The sequence below is a fragment of the Salmo salar genome, chromosome 07, assembly GCF_965601325.2.
Source record: "Salmo salar chromosome 07, fSalSal1, whole genome shotgun sequence".
Classification (NCBI taxonomy): Eukaryota; Metazoa; Chordata; class Actinopteri; order Salmoniformes; family Salmonidae; genus Salmo; species Salmo salar.
The window spans coordinates 19,611,634-19,627,500 of record NC_138297.1 but is presented as its reverse complement, the minus strand read 5'-3'; the positions used below and the strand labels follow the sequence as shown (position 1 = coordinate 19,627,500).

At 44.3% G+C, this 15,867-nt stretch overlaps 1 protein-coding gene across 5 annotated transcripts in view; it reads right to left on the bottom strand.

Moving 5' to 3' along the window:
* The window catches only part of LOC106608616 (peroxisome proliferator-activated receptor gamma coactivator 1-alpha), a 71,335-nt gene extending 57,897 nt beyond the window's left edge, over window positions 1-13,438 (bottom strand). For all 5 annotated transcript variants that reach the window (XR_006770577.2, XM_045721628.2, XM_045721632.2 and 2 more), the window contains exons 1-2: window positions 13,225-13,438; window positions 7,836-8,015 (exon numbers count right to left, since the gene is read on the bottom strand). Coding sequence is in view for 4 of the 5 variants with exons in the window: in XM_045721628.2 (XP_045577584.1) it covers window positions 7,836-8,015; window positions 13,225-13,272 (228 nt within the window). In the remaining variant the exon portion in view is untranslated. The remainder of the gene's footprint in view (window positions 1-7,835; window positions 8,016-13,224) is intronic.
* Window positions 13,439-15,867: the final 2,429 nt, after the last annotated feature.

The window sequence follows — 15,867 nt, the reverse complement described above, 5'->3', positions numbered from 1 at the left end:
AAATCACCTCCCCAGTCATCCTATTGTGTGTATTGACAATCATATTGCACTGTACAGCTTTACCTAAGGATTGGGGATCAATGTTGATTTTATATAACAACATTCTAACCTCGTTTAGCATGATCTATTCAATTATGGCATAATTCTACTATTTGTATGCATTTGTATCACTGTCAATGACATACCTTTATTTTGAAGGCTAACCGCAAATCCTTATTGTGGCTAGCTTCACATAGATGGGTCCGACCACCATTAATCATAGTGTTATTTGACGTGTATCTTTTTTGACATGCAAAGACCCAAACGGCGTTCCATAGAATTCTTGGTTGAGAATGAAACGACTGAACAAATGAACAACGAAACAGCACAGCAAGTAACTGAAAAAAATAGGAAATAGGTTTTGATTAGGTTTTACTGGTAATGGGGACATACGTAAATGCCAACAAAATAACTTTTTGATCAGTGTGGTGTGTGTGTGTGTGTGGTGTGTGTGGTGTGGTGTGGTGTGGTGTGGTGTGGTGTGTGTGTGTGTGTGTGTGTGTGTGTGTGTGTGTGTGTGTGTGTGTGTGTGTGTGTATTTTTTAACTAAACTTTATTTAACTAGGCAAGTCAGTAAAGAACAAATTCTTATTTACAATGATGGCCTACCCCGGCCAAACCCGGATAACGCTGGGCCAATTATGCGCCGCCCTATGGGACTCCCAATCACAGCCAAATGTGAGACAGCTTGGATTCAAACCAGGGACTGTAGTGACGCCTCTTGCACTGAGATGCAGTGCCTTAGACCGCTGCATCCATGTGTGTGTGTTAATTATTTAACTGTACTAGAATGCTTAAAAGGCTGCAAAAATGTTAAATATTGGTTATCGGTATCGTTTTTTTTGGCAAGGAAAATACCGGATATCGGTATCGGCCAAAAATGTCATATTGGTGCATCACTAGCTGTGATACAAACCTTATCAAAACATATAGGCCTATGGGCTAGGCTACATGAGGTGTGCGACTATGATTAGAAAAAGTAGCAAAAAAAAGGCATTGCTTTTTGCTTTATGCTGGGCATCATTCAGAAGTGATAATATATAATTCACAAGTGATAGGCTAATATTGTCACCCATCAGACTATTCTTAATTTCATCTTGTCTTTACATATACTAAATAAAATATGTGTGAAATTTGTTTTGATTTAGAATGTACCTTTATCATGCACCTGTCTCGAAACGGGCAGCGGAAAACAATACATGTCATCTATGCACTTAAATAGTGAATGGAGGACGCTTTTCCCATGGTTCATTTTCATGCCAGCCAGGTAGGCTATGCTCCTGTTGTTAAGAGAAGCAATGTGCTTAATATTAGGAAAGTTGAGAGATAAATATACTACACCTGCACTATAGAAAGCTGATGGGATCCTCCTCTTTTTAATAGAGGCCATCACTCTGTTTTCTCATTCAATTGCATAGCCTATAGAAAGCTGATGGGATCCTCCTCTTTTTAATAGAGGCCATCACTCTGTTTTCTCACTCAATTGCATAGCCTATAGAAATATTGCGCAACATGAGCTCATATCAAGTGTTTGATTCGATTTTCGATGACATTTGCATTGATGTCAGAGTGATTAGAGGGACAATAGAGTGCTGAATACCAGGCAGTTAATAAGTTTGGTAGTCTACTAATGACCATCAGCAGCATCAGAGCTTGGAGAAGCCTAATTACCGTGACTAAACGGTGTGATGGTAATGCGGTGTGTCGGTGTTCCTATTAGTCTACACGTGTGTGTGTATTAAAGAAGGGAGTATTGGAACAAAACATTTTGATCAGCACACTTGCAACACCCCTCCCCCACAAAAAAACAAGACTACTTTACAGTCAGAATGACAGATCCCTGGGTCTCTTACACTATTACAGAGATCACCTTTGTTTTTCAGAGTAAGGGGAGCCTTGCAGTGCAAATACTGTATGTGTGTCACGCCCTGATCTGTTTCACCTGTCTTTGTTATTGTCTCCACCCCCCTCCAGGTGTCGCCCATCTTCCTCACTATCCCCTGTGTATTTATACCTGTGATTTCTGTCTTTCTGTTGCCAGTTCGTCTTGTTTGTTCAAGCCTACCAGCGTTTTGTATCTCAGCTCCAGCTTTTTCCAATTTCTCGTCTCTCATCCTCCTGGTTTTTGACCCTTTGCCTGTCCTGACTCTGTACCCACCCGCCTGACCACTCTGCCTGTCCCTGACCCTGGGCCTGCCTGCCGTCCTGTACCTTGGCCATGACTGGATTATCGATTCCTGCCTGCCGTGACCTGTCGTTTGCCTGCCCCAGTTGTTACAATAAACATTGTTACTTTACATAGTCTGCACTTGGGTCTTATCTTGGTACCTGATAATGTGTGGACAAAGTAGGGGCCCTAACTATGAGGGGAAGTGTGTTTGATTTTAATAGGGCTCACTTGAGAGAATCGTATTATACAGTACAGTATGATAATTCATGCACCCCGGCGCTGTACTCTCAAATGTCAGCATAAATTTGCAAAATAAACTTAGCCACCGCTCGTCGGGGACTGGTAACGGGGAGCGATGAGGGTCTGTGTGTGTGTAAGGGTCTGTGTGTGTGTATTGGTGTGTGTTAGCAATTGTGCCTGTGTGTGTGTGTGTGTGTGTGTGTGTGTGTGTGTGTGTGTGTGTGTGTGTGTGTGTGTGTGTGTGTGTGTGTGTGTGTGTGTGTGTGTGTGTGTGTGTGTGTGGAATTGCGTATGGTATGTGCGTGCAAGTGTTCTACTTGTACAGTATGTGTCTAGGGGTAGGGAAGGGGGGCTATTCAACAAGACATTTGGATCATGACACATTCAGCACTTCCAAGCACACACACACACACACACACACACACACACACACACACACACACACACACACACACACACACACACCACCCTCATCCCACCTAATCAATCCGGACGGCCTTTCTCTTCCTCGCCAGGCTGTGACTAAGCACTGCTTCTGCCCAGGGAAACATGTCAACAACAAAGAAACAAACTGCAGAGGAGCCTCTCCCAGGCACAACACCTTCTCCATCTAACAATCCCAGTCCTGCCGCAAGAAAGATCGCCCACCTTCGATGACTAATCTAATGTGTGCGTGTGTGCTCAGGTGTGTGTGCGACCGGCGCTGAAAAAGCCATTTCATATACAGTACATTACCTGGTTAATGCTCTAAATCCTCTGTCTTTCTCCACTCCCTCTCTCTCCCGCCTCTGTTGCTTTAAATTCATCAGTGGGGGGATTTCAGCTGGCACTCTACCACCGCGTCCCAATTCCATCCCTGCAGTGAAAATGACGCGGATCACTCAGCCCGCGGGATCGTCGACTTGTCGACACACTCAACATCTTGTTTTACCTCTAGTGATGTTGACTTCCTCGCTATCCTTAATGAGAGACTCACTTAATCGTCTGATTGCTTTACTCTGTAATGCTGAGTGATTGACAGCTGGGGATAGAGTCGTCTTTAAACGGCTTGAGGACGCCTGTCATTGAGTTAATGCTACTTCCACTCCTTACTTCCAAGAAGACGGCAGCCATATTTGACGGAGTGGAGAGTAAGTTGCTCCTATCAACTGATAAAGGATTAGATCTTGTAGATCTAATGGTTTAGGTAGGGATTGAAGATAATGTCATCTGATCTTAGATAGGGCAGGGACGATACCAGTATATCGCGATACTCGTTTGTATCGCGACATGGAAACAAAACAAAGTGGATTTAACTTCTTTAGGAAAACAGCCCTAATGTTGGAAACAAACATCATTATGTTGTCATCCAGAGTCACATGTATTTATATTCCAAGCTATAGCACACTGTTTACATACAGTAGGACCAACGAGTTTGGTCTCGTTCATGTTTTCCATGGTATCACTGGTATCATCACAGATCTAATCCTAGATCTGTAGTTCGGTAGGAGTAACTTTGAGATCCCACGTGATTCTCGCTCCACATTGGCAGGCGGTTGGGAAGTTTTGGACATAATCCCAGTATAAACCCACTGGAAGCCCCAAAAAGCCACAGTCTGACATAGAAAGTGTTGGTTTAGTGGCCGGTCCGTGTTGAAAAGGTATTGGAGAACACTGTGGTCCAGACTGGTAGCTGGCTTGGTAAGGGGCTGTGTGCCATTCTCAGCATAGGCCGGATCCCACTGGACTATCCCACTGGCAGAGTACAATAGGCTGTCCAAGGGACAGCATACACACGCATAACATGTGCGTGCACAAGCAGACAGTCTCACACACACACACACCACAAACACTATATCAACACTTTATACTAGTCACACACATGCGCCCACACACACACACACACCACACCAAACACACACACCACACCATACCAAACACACACACACACACACACACACACACACACACACACACACACACACACACACATACGTATAGGCCATGCGCAGGATGTAAACAATCACCCTAGTGCATTAACGACCAAACTGACTTCACGCTAGATGTTCACATTCTTGGCAGCAAGCTACTTTTTCAATTCCAGCTGTGGAATAAGAAGGCTGTTTACACATGTTCCACTGCCTGTTACGCAGCCGGCAGCATCTGCATTATACAACAATACTTTGTGTTCTTTCCAATCATTTCACATCCACAAGTAGCGCAGGACTGATACTGAAGTACATGACCAGTCTGTCCATTTTAAGAAGGATTCTCAAAGGCTGTTCTTTAAAGAAGCAAAAAGGAAAGACAAAGATTTCTTTCTCTGGCCTCTGTCGCTCTCTCTCACCGTCTCTCCTCTCTCTCTCTGTGTTTCTCTATCTCAGTCGCTCGCTGTCTCCATCACTCTCGCTCTGTCTCGCTCTCTCACTCTGTCTCCCCATGTTTATCAGTTTCTCTCTTTATCGCTCACTCTCTCTTTCTCCCCCTCCCTCACTAGAGCTGTGTGCAGTAGCCAGAAGGAGCCTAGCACACATCCCCCTGTTTTGGTTCCTGCTTCCTACCACCCACGCTACAGAGAGGGGCCCCACGGTGACAGCTGCACCCAGCTTCCAGGCACCCTCCCTGGGGAGCGGCGCAGCCTCCACTCCCCTACTACCACCATCACTCCCAACCTCCTCCAGACTCAACTCCACCATTTTAGCCCCGGAGATGGGCCGGATAAATCCTGGCCAAGCGGACTGGCACTTAAGGGCATCAGCTGTCAAGTTTGCAACAATCCACCGTGCCTTTTCTGCTGTTGCTCCCTGATACTATCTCTCTCTCTCTCTGTCTCTCTCTCTTCTCATCTGCCTACCAACCCTGTTCTGTTCTGTGCACACTAGAAGAACTCCATGACAAATCACACACGCGGGATAAAAAAAAAACAGCACTTTGTGTGCATGTTTGTGTGTGAGTGGGTGTTCGTTTGTGCATTGTTGAAGGTTTGGGTTGAGACGACCTACCAGGAACACCCGTTAACCTCTAGTCAGGTGGTTAAAGAAAACAGTGGCAGTAGATTGTGAGAGAGGGAGAACGAAACATCCCCTGTGACAACTTGTCTCACACAAAAGCTGACCAATCATTAACATATTCTGAAACCTGACGTTGTGATTGGGTGCTGCAGTGCCTCACACAGTCCAATCAGGGAAGTGGCGGAAGTGCATTAGCAGCCACCAGCATCTGACCTGTGAGCGTGCGCGCACACACACACACACACACACACACACACCACACACACACACACACACACACACACACACACACACACACACACACACACACACACACACACACACACACACACACACCCTTAGAACCAACCAACTTTCCCCTGTCAGATTAGTAAGGATTAGCAATAACAAGAGCCAACTCCCAGCATTGCTGTATGATGTACTGAGCACTTCGTATGGCAACTTGAAAACTTTCTACTTTCCAACTCCAGATGGCAACTGCCAGTACAAGGAAGGAATACATTAGTTGATTGTAAAGCGAGCTCATTTGAAATGCATCACATTCATTACCGCTCAGATGTTAGAGCAGTTTTCGGGTCGTCTCCCGTGGCAAGGCAGAGCCAGCGGTGTAGTATGGGTGTTGAAATAATGTGGTATACTACTGTTTTCCTGTATGTTGATATGTGCACAGATCTGCCCACTCTCTCTCTCTCTCTCTCACTCACTCACTCACTCACACACGATGACCCTAGTCATGGACTGTTCTCTCTGCTACCACACGGCAAGCTGTACCGGAGCGCCAAGTCTAGGTCCAAGTGGCTTCTAAACAGCTTCCACCCCCAAGCCATAAGACTCCTGAACATCTAGTCAAATGGCTACCCAGACTACTCACATTTCCCCGCCTCCCCTCTCCACACCACTGCCACTCTCTGTTATCTATGCATAGTCACTTTAATTAACTCTACCTACATGTACATACTACCTCATCTAACCGGTGCTCCCGCACATTGCCCCCCTGTATATATTGTTATTTTTTACTGCTGCTCTTTAATTACTTGTTACTTTTATCTCTTATTATTATCTGTATTTTTTTAAACTGCACTGTCGGTTAGGGGCTCGTAAGTAAGCATTTCACTGTAAGATCGACACCTGTTGTATTCGGCGCATGTGACAAATACCATTTGATTTGATTTTATTTGACAGCCATTTTTATCCATCCCCTGAGCCCCTCATCGGCCACGGACCCACGGGTACTGTCTAGGGTCCCCCCTGGGATGAGGTTGAAGGACCACAGGGAGGTGTGTGTCTGTGTATATGTGAGTGTGTGTGTGAGTAAAAAAATTCAGTCTGCTATCACCTTCTCCCCTATTGGACCATTGAGACACACACATGTCCGCCCCAAAACATGACAAGCCACAAACACACAGCGGCATCCCACTAGCATTCTCCTCTCTCCAGCCAAGCAAGCACCAATCTGTCTCCCCACTGATAAACCAGTAATGAACTGGCTCTCGGAGCTCATGGCTTTATTGCCCCGCCAGCGTACTACTTTCAGTGGACTTTCCCCTGAATGTGAGAGAGTGCAACGGGTTGAATGTTGAAAGTTTTACTCCCAAACCCTGTGGAAGGGGGGATTATGCCATATGGCCGACGGCCAAGCGCCGGGTTTAATAGTGCTAGTGGAAGTTGTTACCTCTCTTTCGTTAGATGTGTGCTGCAGCAGAGTAGAGCTGTGGCTGGACTAGAATGAAGGACATGGAGGATTAATAAGGTACTGTCAGAGAGAGAAGCCAAAAGCCAGGACAAAGGTCTCTGGGCTTATCGCTGGGCCCCCCGTTATCTTGACTTTGTACTTTTCAGGGGGATATAAAGTCCCTGTTTGTAAACTAACTCAATAAAGTCAGTAACACTACATACTACTACGAGGCGGGAGGTTTTTATCAAGCACCTGGAAGGCTTTCAACAGATGGCGACCTCCGAGTACAGAGTCGAGTCTGTGTGACACGCGTTAGTTTTTAATCGCTGACTTGAGCTCAAGCTGGTGACCTCTGGAGAGTTCATTTACCTGGCCTACACTTCATACATAGAAAATAAAATGTATCGGACAGGAGTCCAGGCTACCATTAAATCTGTAAATAGTTCATGACCATATCGTAAATCGTGTTATAATTTGACATTTGAGTCATTTAGCAGACGCTCTTATCCAGAGCGACTTACCGGAGCAATTAGGGTTAAGTGCCTTGCTCAAGGGCACATGGACAGATCTTTCACCTTGTCGACTAGGGGATTCTAACCAGCGACCTTTCGATTACTGGCCCAATGCTCTTAACCGCTAGGCTACCTGACTCTGGGGGTAAAAAGGAGAGCAGAGAGGCTTGGTAAAGAAAAACAACATGGAGTATGATATGCTCTCTTACCTCAAACAAGTTAGAAGCCTCATTGCCATATTGACTGGAAATGATCTCTGATTGGTCACTGTACCACTTGAGCCCGCCCAGGAAGCTATCGGCATCCAGGTCGCTGACATCAAGCTCTGAGAGGTCGAGTTCGGGGAGGTCTGGGCAGAGGGGTTGGTCTTCACCAACCAAAGCAGCACACTGGGGAGACAAGAAGATGGGAGGTGTCAATAAACCCATCAACACACACGAAGGTGCACAGAGACACACAAACACACACACTGAGGCAAATGATGGGAGACAGTTTTTCACATTAATTCACAAGGTAACATTACCCCCACAGGTATTTATGGTTATTATGCGATATCTGCACACTACATCCAGACCTTGAGAACATTCATTGCTTCTTTGATGGTTCTTGTCACGTTGGTGTGAAGAGATTCGGAGACAGGAATGCGAAATAGGGTTTTTTATTAAACCCAAATTACTGTGTGCCGTGTAAAGGCACGGGGACGAAGACCAAACAAACACGCAACAAAACACAGGGTAGAATCCCAAAACAAAAAAGCTAGGAGTACCTCGAATAAATAACACTAGCACACAATGATTATCACACGGGACGAGACCCGTAATCATCTGGCAATCCACAATGGCGTGAAAGCCCAAAACACACAGAACAGGTACTCACACGCACCAACGGACATAGTAACAATAATCGACCCCACCATGGTGAACAAAGGGCACATATATACAAATACAATCAGTGGGAATAGGGGCCAGGTGTGCGCAATGAAAGTTCCAGAGGGATCCGTGACAGTTCTGATGATAAAAAGTTATCTTTATTGATAGGCGTACCTCTTCTAATTTGTCATACTGCATGGTTAGGTGTCATACTGCATGGTTAGGTGTCATACTGCATGGTTAGGGGTCATACTGCATGGTTAGTTGTCATACTGCATGGTTAGGTATCATACTGCATGGTTAGGTATCATACCGCATGGTTAGTTGTCATACTGCATGGTTAGGTGTCATACTGCATGGTTAGGGGTCATACTGCATGGTTAGTTGTCATACTGCATGGTTAGGTATCATACTGCATGGTTAGTTGTCATACTGCATGGTTAGGTATCATACTGCATGGTTAGTTGTCATACTGCATGATTAGTTGTCATACTGCATGGTTAGGTATCATACCGCATGGTTACTTGTCATACTGCATGGTTAGTTGTCATACTTCATGGTTAGTTGTCATACTTCATGGTTAGTTGTCATACTTCATGGTTAGTTATCATACTGCATGGTTAATTGTCATACTGCATGGTTAGTTGTCATACTGCATGGTTAGTTATCATACTGCATGGTTAGTTGTCATACTGCATGGTTAGGTATCATACCGCATGGTTAGTTGTCACACCGCATGGTTAGTTGTCATACTGCATGGTTAGTTGTCATACTGCATGGTTAGGTATCATACTGCATGGTTAGGTATCATACTGCATGGTTAGTTGTCATACTGCATGGTTAGGGGTCATACTGCATGGTTAGGTATCATACTGCATGGTTAGGTATCATACTGCATGGTTAGTTGTCATACTGCATGGTTAGTTGTCATACTGCATGGTTAGTTGTCATACTGCATGGTTAGTCATCATACTGCATGGTTAGTAGACCATGAAAGCCTGCAAGCCTAACAAACTAGGCCAGACATTCATAAAGGCTGATAATGCATGGGTATTTTTACTATTGCTCTCTGTTCATGTCACTGATAGGTCAATCTGAATGACAGCGTGGCAAGATTTGCCACCTGACTGGTTGCCCAGGGCGCATGGGTGCGTCAACACAATGGTAACAGTAGCCGATTTCACTCCAACACAAGGGTCGTTTTCCACACGGCACATTGTGATCCAAACCGGGCCTCGCTGATGCTAAATGCTACCTGTTGACATTTCATTATTCACTGTCCACTTTTATGTAGGGGCCTATGTCTATACGACAGCTGCCCCGCTGAGCTTCAGACACAAATCATTGGCTTCATCGAACTGCGATTGAGGAGATCCACAGACCTTAAAGGCCCAATGCAGTCATTTTTTTTTCTCAATGTCAAATCATTTCTGGGTAACAATTAAGTACATTACTGTGATTGTTTTCAATCAAATTGCCCAAAAGAAACAAAAATTGCTTCTAAGCTAGGGCAATTTCTCAAGCAACCATTTAGCTTGGACTGTCTGGGAGTGGTCTGAGTGGGGAGAGGAAAACTGAAAACTAGCTGTTATTGGCAGAGAGGTTTGGAACTCTCTTTCTTATTGGTCTAATAACCAATTAATAGTCTGGTGATGTCAACAGGCAGGCCAACACTTTAACCCCCAAATTTCTGGCTGTCTTTTGAAACAGCTCTTTCCCTAAAAGGGCATTATCATAATTTCACAGTATTATTCCAACCGTGTAGTGTGGAAATATATATAAAACACAGGAAATCCCGTTTTTGAGACTGGGGCTTTAAAGGGGCAATCAGCAAGCTACATCAATTTTTGAACAAATAAATTAAGGATATGTACCCAATAATTATTGAAGAATATAACTTATAAACGCCTCATGAGCTTAGTTCAACTGTCATACCCCATCATAACCCAAAATATAACCTTGTTTTACTACAATGTTTGTAAACAAAGTACATGCTAAGTTAAGCATAGTTAAAACTATACATTTGCTCTGTCTATGAATTTGAGAGTGGTTACGTTTCTCCAGCCCATCACTCTGCGTTTTTTTACCGAAACAGGGACAAAAAGGCTTTGCCATTGTTTCTACAGTTGATTGACACCTTTACATCTGTCACCACGCTTTGGTGTGGAGAGAGGAGGGAGATGACCGCACAAATTTTGACTGCGCCTGCGGTTGCAAGCTCAATGTAAACAAGTTCCAGGAAGGCGCTTTGCTAACTTACATGTCTTATTCAAGTGCCAAGACGTTACAAATGTTAATTACTTCAGAGGCCCGCGCTTGCTTGCAGCAAGGTTTACCTACTCCATCACTGCACGGAATGCGTGCATTCCGTTCTGGAACATGGCAGTCACTTCGTACATCCCCCAGGCAAGCAAGGAGAAGTCAGCTCCGAGTGAGCCAAATGCAGGTATTTTTATCCCAACGTAGCCTACTCAAGCGTCTGCTCACTCACACCCTCGTTACGCATAGATAAACAGGCGCTTCGAGTGTGGTAAATGTCAATTCGAACCCCACATGTCATACATGTTGGCTAGGGAGTTGGCAGGATTCAATGTATTCATATCAGATTTAAGGGAGAGTTAATGGTGATATCCTCGGGCATACCCGGGAGGCAGTTAGTTGGCCAAGGTGCCAGAGATGGGGAGAGAGTCTGTCTGGAGACAGAGATGAGCCTAGGGTTCGGCTCGGGGCAACAGTAGGCTATGCGAAGTAGGCTACACAGATATAAAAACACCCGGCCGACATGTGCTACAGTTGATCAGGCCTCTGGTTGCGCTCATGCGATGTCATAGCTCACCTATATGTATACCACAACTCCCTCTCCTTCGCCATTAGGCTAGGTTAAAGATGCTAATTCATCATAGTCGCTATCCCAGCTCTGCAAAATGCCTCACTTTATCAAGATAAGGGGACGACGACGACGACGACGAATCAAACGGGGATCTGATTAAAAAAAAGAAAATCCCTCAAAAGGTACATCTCCTTTCAATCTTCTCATCGACTTCCAAGGAAGTTAATGAAATAGCGCCGCCAGACAGAGCGATGGGGAAGCGCGCAATGTGATTTACGCACACATAACACATAAAAGCAGCTGCTCTGGTGAGATTATTAGGAATATGACTGGGGACTTGTAGTGCAATTTACTGATTGTAGAAAAAAAAGCAGGGGGGCTTTGAGAATTTCACAGCATGATTTATTCTCAACTCCGAATGAACTGACGCACTCTGAAAAGAAAGAACTAAATGCATGTCACAAGCAAGACAGGTTATTGAAAAACACGCACATTTGTATGAGGGGATGCAACAATATAGATTGGCAGCAGATATCAATACGCTGATCTACTCGAAAATGCCCAGACAAACAAGAAAATAGATTCTTTTTTTCTTTGACAAGCTGGCTCAATCGACCGAGCATCCATCAACCTTTATGAATAATTGAGGTAAAGTGTAAAGGAGTCCTACAGTTTCATAAAATCGTACGCCAAACTCTGTCAAGGAAAGCAAATAAATACATGCATACTTGGTAAATAAATCATGGATTATTAAACTGACATTTCCAGGCATTTGTCAAGGGAATTATTTCCATTCAAGCTTGCCTCATATTGATTGGGGATAACAGACAAACGGAGAAAAGCTGATAAACCAACTGCAGTCGCATATAGAAGATGAGCTTCGATCCCATTAATGCATTTAAGTCGATGGTATCTGCAGACAACTATACTGCTCAATGCCTATAACAAACTACATAGACATGCATAACACAACACAGTGATAATAACAGATCTCTAAATCACTATTTGCATTATTTCCTGTTCTTTTATTCAAAATCATTCCATTGAGTTGCCAATCTACCCCCCTGTGCGTTTTAAACCAAGAGCTTACTAAATCTGCTATGGGAAAAACATCCCCTATGGCAATTACGCAAATCTTTTGATTAACGGGACGAAACATTCCCATAGCCTACGTAAAACAAGACAGTTGGTCACATGCAACTAGGCTACAGATATACAGATATTCTTTACTCATCCAAAGGGATGACGCCACATATGTCAAGACGCGCCCGATACCGTGCAAGAGAAGATGCTGCTCCAAAATACCAAACCTCGGTGCCTGTGATCATCTCTGCACTTTCCAATTAAAAAATCGGATAAATCCAGACAAAGCCTAGATAAAAAGACACATATCGTCCGAGAGGTAGCTTATGGCACTGTACGATACCTGATTTAGAAACATTTCTGTAATTCTAACTTCAAGAGCGAACCCTTCACACAGCAGCGCAGGAGCGAATACAGTCCGTGACTGGAAAGATTCCACAAGCATGTAAACATTCTTTCCGACTGCACGACATCCTAGGGAGACGCAGCCAGCAGCAAACTCCAGCGCTGCAAGATACGCACCGCTCCTGTAGCCTACAACCTTTATTAGATCTAACAATTTAAACACGACAACATGAAGTAAAAACTGCGATTATCCCCTCCACTTGTCATACAATCCTGCGCTTTGTATTTCCCCCGTATCGTATCCTCAGCGCAATAACTGCGATATTACGCATCCCGTGCCAACACCAGCAAAGGAAAAGCCGTATTCGCAATCGGAAATCACGGTATTGGATGTTCTGCGCAGTTCATTTTCCCCAAAACGGTCCAGACTGGTACAGTTGACAATAAGTTGGATATTTTAGAACTGCTCACCTCTAATTCTCTCCAGACCGAGTCTTGGTTACACCTGTCCCACGCCATCCAGGCACTGAATGACAGTCCGAAAGAAACAAAAAAGAAATCAGGCAAAAAGAAATCCACTCGCGCTCCACTCGATCTCGTCTAGGCAACTGCCCCTTACTGAGAAAAAAACTGAGGGCACCTATCTTACAACTGCTTTCAATCACATGACAAAGCTATTAAAAGTAAGCAGGGGAGTGACTCCCTTCAGTTCACCCCTGCCCACTACTCGCCAATGACGTACTGTAAAGCAGGCGGGGTCTGGCACGCGCATAGTAAATCTTTTCTCAACTATAAAATCGCTCAATTCTAATGAGACAGCGAGATAAAAAATACATTTCGAACGCAAACCACGTAAATTGTTGCTTGACAATCGAATCACCACCATGTATGCAGAATATTCAAGACATCAAAATGTACAGTGGTGATATCAATGAAGTATTTGTGCCGCCCTTGTTCAATGTGCCTACAGGTAATCTGTCCTAAATAGCGATTCCAAACATGGTAAAATAGCGACGTTTAAAACGAACCAGCGCCATAATCTTATTGGGCTATTCTCTATATATTATATACAATGAAATCACGCAGCGTGTTTAGTTATGTTAAACAAATAGTAAGCAATTACCGATGCTCATCTATACAAAAAAGTGTGCGTTCTGAGTTCCCATAGGCGAGATTCTAAGTAATAATAACGGATCGTGTGAATATAGAAGGCGACAAACAAGACAAAAGGTTACAAACAAACAGGTTAAAGTTCAGCCTATTGGTCGGACTTCAATCACATATCCCAAATGTTCCAACTATGCACTGTAACGTTTTAAGATATCTCTAGCCAAGACTACTGCATTTCCCACTGGACTGTTCCAGTTTTCCCTGGGCGACGCAAGGCTTGTGCGTAATTTCCACGTTGCCCTGGTGCCTGCATGCTACTCCAAAACCACAAACTAACGTCAGACGAATTTCTTGAATTTCCAGTCTTCTTCCCCAATACTAGAGAGAACAGAAATTGTGCATGTGTGGACATGATTCCCCTTCTCAAAGTATGTTTCAGTTTTAGACATTTTAGCCAACTGTAATTTCAAGACAATAATCTTATACATGTTTGTTTGAGACTAATGTAACCCCCCTGTGGTTTCTATCTGTTTAAAAACAGAACATTTACATACATGCTGGGTTGTTTGGATAACTTAACTGCTGGGTTGCAAGCATTGGGTCACTTAGTTGGGTTGTTTTCTTTAAAAAGATCAAGGTTGGGTTGTTGAGGCTGGGTTATTGAAATATGACCCAGCTGGTCAGATCAGAAGACTGAAGCCATGGCTTTCATATAGTTATTTTGGCCACCAGTGAGAGTAAATGTCATTCCTGTTAATCTGTTCTGTTGTATTTTTAGCACATGTTAAGGTTGAAAAATTACCGCTTATGAGGCTTACAGAAGTGTATTTGTTCCTTTACACAGAGGTTCTCAAACTGGTGTCCGCGGAGGTCCTGCAGGGGTCCGCATTCGGAAAGTATTCAGACCCCTTCCCTTTTCCACATTTGGTTACGTTACAATCTAATTCTAAAATGTATTAAATGATGTTCTTCCCCTCATCAATCTACACAAAAGACCCCATAATGACAAAGTGAAAACAGCTTTTTAGAGTTTTTTGCAAATTTATAGAAAAACAAAAAACAGAAATACCTTATTTACATAAGTATACAGACCCTTTGACATGAGACTCTAAATTTAGCTCAGGTGCATCCTGTTTCCATTGATCAGCCTTGAGATGTTTCCATAACTTGATTGGAGACCACCTGTGGTAATTTAAACTGATTGGACATTCCTAGAGTTGGCTGCCTGGCCAAACTGAGCAATCGGGGGAAAAGGGGCGATGGCCACTCTGACAGAGCTCCAGAGTTCCTCTGGGGAGATGGGAGAACTTTCCAGAAGGACAACCATCTCTGCAGCACTCCACCAATCAGGACTTTATGGTAGAGTGGCCAGATGGAAGCCACTCCTCAATAAAAGGCACATGACAGCCCGCTTGGAGGTTGCCAAAAGGCACCTAAAGGACTCTCAGACCATGAGAAACAAGATTATCTGGTCTGATGAAACCAAGATTGAACTCTTTGGCCTGAATACCAAGCGTCACGTCTGGAGGAAACCTGACACCATCCCTACGCTGAAGCATGGTGTTGGCAGCATCATGCTGTGGGGATGTTTTTCAGCGGCTGGGACTGGGAGACTAGTCAAGATCGAGGGAAAGATGAACGGAGCAAAGTACAGAGAGATCCTTGATGAAAACCTGCTCCAGAGTGCTCAGGACCTCAGACTGGGGCGAAGGTTCACCTTCCAACAGGACAATGACCCTAAGCACACAGCCAAGACAATGCAGGAGTGGCTTCGGAACAAGTCTCTGAATGTCCTTGAGTGGCCCAGCCAGAGCCCGGACTTGAACCCGATCTAACCTCTCTGGAGAGACCTGAAAATAGCTGTGCAGCGACGCTCTCCATCCAACCTGACAGAGCTTAAGACGATCTGCAGAGAAGAATGGGTGAAACTCCCCAAATACAGGCGTGCCAAGATTGTAGCATCATTCCAAAGAAGACTCAAGGCTGTAATCGCTACCAAAGGTA